This window comes from Neltuma alba, unplaced genomic scaffold (genome assembly GCF_004799145.2).
Source record: "Neltuma alba isolate B1F8T4 unplaced genomic scaffold, ASM479914v2 tig00011269_pilon, whole genome shotgun sequence".
Lineage (NCBI taxonomy): Eukaryota > Viridiplantae > Streptophyta > Magnoliopsida > Fabales > Fabaceae > Neltuma > Neltuma alba.
The window spans coordinates 44,356-52,330 of NW_021635980.1; the positions used below are offsets into that span (position 1 = coordinate 44,356).

The 7,975-nt window shown below is 36.3% G+C and overlaps 1 protein-coding gene across 1 annotated transcript; it reads right to left on the bottom strand.

Annotated features, from left to right (window-relative positions):
- Nucleotides 1–1,059: 1,059 nt before the first annotated feature.
- LOC114763271 (1-acyl-sn-glycerol-3-phosphate acyltransferase 2) lies at nt 1,060–6,597 on the bottom strand. Its single transcript, XM_028952902.1, has 11 exons — nt 6,150–6,597; nt 5,342–5,464; nt 4,767–4,806; nt 4,503–4,576; nt 4,207–4,266; nt 3,895–3,972; nt 3,561–3,719; nt 3,071–3,196; nt 2,033–2,125; nt 1,717–1,803; nt 1,060–1,590 (listed from the first exon to the last, which is right to left on the bottom strand). The coding sequence occupies exons 1-11, from the start codon at nt 6,225–6,227 to the stop codon at nt 1,348–1,350; spliced, it is 1,161 nt and encodes a 386-aa protein (XP_028808735.1). The 5' UTR covers nt 6,228–6,597; the 3' UTR covers nt 1,060–1,347.
- Between the last annotated feature and the right edge of the window lie 1,378 nt (nt 6,598–7,975).

Here is a 7,975-nt window from a genome sequence, read left to right on the forward strand (position 1 = left end):
TATTTGGTGCTATTACATTGAATCATATTCATATTAGGATCGGTCTCAAATAGGAAAAACTATTCCTTTTATATATATATAGACCCTGTAATATCCCTAACCAATAGCTAGATACTAATCCTCCCAAAAAACAAGGGTTACTAAAGTGAGTTTTGCTTCTTCTAACAAAGCCTTTTTCCATATATATGACTTGACTCGAACCCAAAACGTCATGTTTAAAGGACATAGCCATTTATCAATTGTGCTAGCTTTGTTGGTGAAAAAACTATTCTAATATTATACCCCCCAAAAAAAATACTATTATAGTGGTATGCGAAGTCCCTTTCACCCCGCAAATCATAGTTAGCATGTATCCTTTATTTTCTTGTTAAGTGAGAAAAACCTCACAAGCAACAAAAAGATTACTTAAAATTTCATAAAATTTTTGTTGAGAGAAAGAGTTTCATTCATAATCTCTTGTTCTCACGATTAACTTTTTCATTCACAAGACTTAAATTTCATATCTTATTTAGAATAGTGAATTCCTTTCCATTTAGCCACCATTGTCCCGTTTCCTTTATTTTCCCTTAAAGATGCAAATCCCATATGCAACCTAAAATAAAGCAATTACAAAAACAGAGCTAATTTAAAACTTCGTGAGTTTTTTCATGAATTTCAGAGAATATTACAGCGTCCAGCCCAGCTTCTTGCAATCCAACTAATAAAGCCCACCTTTCTTGTTCTTTTTTCCCGAATTTTTGAAGTTTACATAAATTATTATTAAATAATTTAAAATCATAAATTATAAATTAGAGCCTTGAGAAAACAAGAAACGAAATACATCGCGACTGATACCGGTGCCGTTCTTGGTGGTGAGGACACCAGAGGACTCATGAAAGCTAAATAGGCTCTCGTCAATTATTTCAACGAATATTAGTCCTCAAAACAGGGAAGTCACCGCTCACATAAAGTTTGTCCGATGAGGCCCAGGTCTTCATGGATATATTCACACCTGTTCTTCCACCAAGTTTAAATCCAAAATCACAAAACAAGAATAAAATGGAAGCCAACGAGAAGCACATGCGAAAGAGGGTATATGGATATACATGGCCAAAATATAAATGATACCAAATTAATTTAATCTACTCCGAAGGCCCTTCCACAGCCAAGCCTAGATTGTCTATACAGTTTATCCTAATAAAACTAGAAAATAATGAGCCCATATGCATACCAAAACCTGCATGCAAGAATTGAATGCAAACGAGTAAAATACGATGATTGAGTCACTAAACATAAGTGACAGTTGACGCGACAAAAATAACATTGTAGAGAAAGTCCCTATGCATGGAAGCCTTGAGGAGCGAGTAATTAATGTTCTTTGCTGTTGCTACCATCCTGCTCTCCTCCCCTGTTCTTGGGCTTTACTGGGGTTACCTTGGCAGGAGTTGAGCGTTCTGACTGTGAGAATTGAATCAAGATGTGCATGAGCACGGTAACAACTGCCAACCCAAAAGCTGACAATGCAACACCCTTCCACGACGATAGAATGGAAGACCATTGGAGGAACTTCACACCCCCACAAACAACCAGACAAGCCCAAGACACAACCACCTGTGCTCCCAACAGGAAATTCTAGCAGATTAGGCAAACTACCATAGGCACAGAGCATAAATATGGGAGGAAAACTGAAAGTTGAAAAATTAGTTAGTTGACCAGCTTGAACTATTAGCATCTCACCAAAAGAGACTTTATAGGTCGACCGGTATTCTGCAACGGTTGATCACTGAAGGTATCCTCAACTTTATGTTTGTCCAACAATACATCCTGGTATGTGGTGTCCCCAGGGGAAAAATCAGTAACAAAGAGAAAGAAGAATGTATGAAATTGTAAAATGATCGCACTAACGGAATTATAGACAGAAGCACTAAAAATATGAGGAACAGATTCAAGCATAGATTATTTGCACACAATTTGGAAAAATGAACTACTAGTTCATTTTCTCTATAAAAGCATGGACAGGCATCCCAGAATGTCAGCTACAATAGACAAGCACCTTGGCAACAAATACATCTCGACACCATTGAGCAACAGCTTCATCTGTTTCAGGTAATTCCTTCATCAAATGCCGCTTGATATGCACATGAACCTGTTGTGGGAAAATGAGTACACGTGTACGAGTTAAAGGTTTTAAACAACCATTTGTTGAGAAGTGAAACCACCCCCCTCCCAACCAAAAAAAAAAGGGTCCCCGCCCCCAAGCGCAGGCAAAATAAGAAACACATACGACTGCAAGTAAGAAATCAAATCCTCTTAAAAGAAGCAAATCAAATGAAAACAAACAAGGGAAACCTCTTAAAAGTCAGAGGCACCCTGACCTTGTCCTGCCATAGACATCAAAAGCCTCCAAAATACGAGCTGTGTTAAAACTGATGGTCATGTATCTCATGGAAATGGCAAAATAAAACTGCTCTGAAGTAAGAGCTTAGATAGTCAGTGTGCTCCTACGTCAACTGAATGAATAATAAACTCCAGAGTCCACTCCACAAACATTATGGCATAAAAATTGAACAAATTAAACTCATCCACGGGCCACAAAAAAAAAAAGAAGACCAAACCAAAAGGAAAGAAAGAAATCTTGAACACAGTGAAATAGACTATTAACCCTGACCTACAAAATGCATGGCTTCCAATAGACAATCATATACAGAAATATAACCACCATTAATACACAACGTATTCAGATATCAGGCTCACTTCTTTCAGCATCTAAATCCTATTCATAATCCCCCCCAAAGCTAATTTCAGCACCAGCAGTTACGTATACTGCCCATAAAGTGCTTTAGTTGGGAGGCAGTGCAACACACCCAAAAAGAAACATAATGAAAATTCCATAAAATAACAAACTTGTGATTGGTTGACAGAAGAACCAAAGTAAACTTGAGGGAAACTGCAATAAAGCAGATATATGAGGAAAAAACATGACAAGAAGTTTAATATTCGAGAGCAGTAGAAGATAATATGGTGGAAGAAAAGGAGTGAGGAATCAATGTTCAATACAGTTGCTTTTAAATCTCAACTTTGATCCCCTTACCACTGATGGTTTCCCCTTGAAGAGTCTTAGCATTGTAGGGGCTGGAGAACCTTTAGGAATAGCCACAGTCACATCATAAATGGCAGGAACGAATGAGCGCATATGACTCACTGCTGAAACAAAACCCTGAAAACAACATAACTGAGTAAACATCTCAGAGAAAAGCACATAAGAATGATTGAGCCCGAACAGTCGTATGTCTATAATTTTTTCCAATATTTTTAGGGATAATTTATAATAAGTAGAAAGGTAGATAGAGTGGCGCCACCAATTATAATATATCATATGGTAGCATGTTTTCATAAACAACTATTCCAATACATGAATACTACTATAGACAGATGGTTAGATAATTTAGCTGTTACTGATCCTGCTAGTGCTAGCTAGACTAGCTTCTAGCAAAAGGTCTACCAATGTATGTAAATCGGTAAGTGGCAGCAAGCAGAGGGAAAATGAAAACAACAAAGGCAAGACAATAACAAGAACTCACTTTAGTTCGAGGAATCAACACATTTCTAGGAACAGGCAATCCAGTTGAGGTTGCATATTCCTGAGCAGCTAATAGTTTTGCCTGTGTAAAGCGAGTCCCCTCTACAAAGAGAGCCAACCAAAAAGGAAGAGGATAATCCTTTAGTCTTTGGATGCCTGACTGCAAATACAGCATCACAAGCTCAATTCAGAACCACAACAGGAAAAGAGAAAATTTCAGAGCAAGCACATAGGACCTTAGTTAATGCATATGAGCTCATCTACATAATATGGATGAATGTGAATCTCTTACATGCATGCAGAATATATGCTTGGTATATTTTAACAAGTCATACCTTTAATGTGCTTTCATCCTTGGCCCAACTTCTCTCCAGAAAAAGATACTCAGAGAACCACATTGACCAACCAATTACCTGCATTTATAGAACTTTAAAGGTAGACCACAATGATAAATTAAACCAGCAAGTGGTCATGCTATTGATAATAAGTTCATACACATCAATTATATATACGGACATTCATACCCCAACTTAAAATTGCATGGATACACATCATCAAATGGTTAGATCATAATGTCAGCAAAACAAGAATCATTCCATCTTCTCATTTTGGAAAGCACAAGGACCACTTTACAATGAGAGACATACCGGCAGCATTTTTGATGATTTCTTCATCACAGCTAGAGAACTTCCGAGGCAACCAGAGCGCTGTTAAATGATGTTCAAAAATCAATTAGAGTTGAAGGACATATAACAACACAGATGTAAGAGACACAAAAAATATTAATCAATTAGCACCACATCTTCGAGTACAATAATATACATGGAAAAAGTAAGCCTGAAATAAATGAGCTATGCTATCCATGGATCCTAAATGTGCTAAATATACTAAATGCCTGCATTATTTATACCTGTTAAAAGGCCATAACAAATAAGAGATTCACCTGAGCTAAAACCCATCCAACAAGCCAATCAATATCACTTCTATGATTGGAGATGACAAGTGCATGCTCTTTACCTATATCAAGAACAAAATAAGAAAATCATTTACAATCTGGTCACAAATGCTGGGCACAGCAGAACAGAAATATTTATTTTTTCCCCTCCAGAATACAACAAATGCAAAACATGGAAAAAAAGAATTTGAAGAGATGAAAGAAATGATTTAGCAGGCTACCATTACTTGCATATGTTGATAAGAGACTTACCCATCATACGAAAAGTTTCACTGTCAGCAAATAGTTGGACCTGCAGCCAACCAGAAAGTTAAAAATGAAAGATTTGGTTATTCAAAAAAGCTACAGAATGAATCATTCAATGGCCGTTCATAATTGACTGTCACAGCTTCAACATGGCTAGAGAGAATGAGACGTGCAGCCATTGAAATGAACCATAAAGGTATCAATTACGTTCCCTTTGATCAATTACAATGCTTAAATGAATAAAATATTTGAAATACGAACCAGGAAGCCTTGTTCAATTGGAAGTCCATATTACTGAACCCAAACATCAATTTGGATAATTAATTCCCTCCAGCAAACTTATGAGTATGTAATAAGTATCTAGATCTCCCCCTTTTTTGTGAATTTAGGTGTAAGATATAATATGTAACATATTACTCTTAATGTAATCGCACTTAACTTTTGCCACACACTCAATACGCATAGTGCAAGACATAGAATGCGAAAGGAAAATAAGAATTTTTTCCTAGTGACAAGCACCTAGCTTTATCGGCAACAATAATGCAATAAAACATGACAAAAACCAGGAACTGCTTAAACACCTTAACTCCTGCCCACCAATCAATAATCCATACGAGTTCCAGCCACAACAGTTCAGCTGCAACCCTGTTGATTCGTCTATACAAATTTTTCGATAGGGGCCGTACAAGAGCATAGCATGTTGCCTGAAACAAAGGAATCAAAAAGTAATTATAGATCTTTTTACATTTGTTTCGTTTTTAACATTTCAGTCGTTTCTAATTACATTATCTGAATATTCAAGTTTGAATTGAAACAATAAGATTTACAGAGCTCTCGTATTTATGCACTAGATTTGCTTTCCTTATAGAATGGTGAAATAATTGTTTAATCATTCATCAGAAAAATCTCAGATGAACAAAGGTAGTATGGAGGAAGGAGGCAAAATGCACTGAGACGAAAGTAGTATGATTTAAATATTGGGGGAAGGGGGCACCCAAAACTTGCTTTCTGCAGCCTCCAGAGGACGAGATGAGAGGTAGAGGAAGGCCAACAGAGGTCCAAGAAGTGTACAATACAAACAAAAGGGAAACAAAAGCTTAGATTTATAAGCATGTTTCCATTACAGAACCAAAGACACCGATAAATCATATACTAGCACTTCTGCTCGAATAAAATCACTGCAAGTAGCGAACCAATCAAGCTAAGGACATACTCCAGGTACACCAGAAAACAAATATCAAATCCGAAAATGGAAGGAATCTGTTTAAGAAAGAAAAAGAAATAGATAGCACTTTGGAAATACAACACAAGCCAAGAGGGGAAAATAAAAGTTAAGCATGAACTAAAGAACAGGCGATGACCTTAAAAGAAGTAGTGAAATATTGATACCTGGATGAGATTAACGACAAGACCAGAGGCGAAGAAGAGCAGGCCCAATGGCACGACGACTGCAGCTGCAATAGCCATGGCCACGCACAAACACACACTCCCCGATTTCGATAGAAACCAAGAGCTCAGAAACAGATAAAAGGAGCAGCGGGATTTATAAATGAAGTTGTTGGAAGGCGGGGGATACGAAGACACAGTAATTAGATTAGAAAGAAGGGTAGAAATGGTTTGACGTCAAGAATTGCGTGTGACATGGATTATTGACATAGAATTAGAGAGATCAATGAGAACGTCTCTCTCCAGTCTCTCACTCCTTCTACCTCTGTCTCTCTGTCGCTCGGGGATTATTGGGAATGCCTCTGCGTCGCTGCGTCTTCGTGCAGTCCGAGCGTGCCTTATGCGCAAATGTCCAACAGCCAGTGCCTAACGTCGTTAGCCATCCCAATGGATATTGGATTTGGATGGTGATACACGCGATTCTGCTAATCCCACCAAAATGTCAAATATATTATCGCAGCTTAGTAACATGAATAAGTGCGAACTGGCGGTTTTTTTTTTTCCACTGAAAAACTCGCAGGTTTATAAAAGGTGTTTTGGTGACTCTCAAAAGTGCTTCTCAGAAGTATTTTTTGTAAAACAAGACAAATTTCTCTACATATTTATTTCGTAAACCGTAAAGTATTTTTGAAACCATAGTTTGGTTTTCATCCAAACACTCCCTAAATATTAGCTCTTCTAATTAAACAAAAGAGAAAACCAAACAAAAAATCCTAAAAATTAAAAAATTACACACAGAAACGTGTCCACAAAAATTGTCATTAAAACTCATATTATTATTATTGAAACCATTCCAAGTATCATGAGTATTTATTTACAATTTTTTTTATTTGACAGTTTTTTAATGATTTTCTCATTAAAAAATTCTCGCCAAAGTAATCCTGTTAATCGCACAAGGGAAATGTCAAATAGAAATCATAAATTCAACATAAAATATTTGTTAGGGATAAAATGACCTTCTTTCCTCGCTGTACTGATTCTAGTTGTGGCTGGCGCCCTGCCACTCTCGCTAACAGTGGGCAGTGATGGCCCTTTTTTTCAGAAATTTGCAACTGTCGCGCTCATATTTTTATGAGTCAGTTTAAAATATTATCATACATGTTGCTTTCTAAACTCCTAAACTCGAAAGATTCATTATCATGTGTCCCTGCTTTTGAAAGTCAATTTAGAGAATGAGACCTAAAAATCTACATATGTTTTTTGAAAAAAATAAAACTACATTTTTGGTGGCAAAAAAAAAAGATGTTGTTTTTTTTTAAATCACAACTACTGTAAAAAGAGATTCGTAATCACCACCGGATTTGCAAGATATCTAATTGCTTAAATCGTAATACCAACCAGATAGTACTGCCACCAACCATAAATTGAGGGGTGGATCGTATCTTTTATAATTTATACTACACACGAAGATTATTCTACACTAATAACAAGGTTTAAGGCAAAAGTAGACCTCTTCCAGCCAGGTTATCGTATGTATGAGAGTCGGGATCTTTGGTAATGATTTAAAAAATTCAGTTTTTTATTTGTATTTAATTTTATAGTGAGGTCTTTGTGTCATTTATTTTCCTCTCCAGAGCACTTGTTTGGAATGACTTGGGTTTTGCTTGTTTAAAATGATAATAAAATTATTTAAAACTAGTCTTTGAATCATAATTTATAAAATATAAATAAGATTTAGGATCAATTTTTTAATCATAATTTAAAAAATATAAAATAAGTAAATAAGATAGATCTTGTTAACATCATTCCAAGTATACTCTGTCTCAATT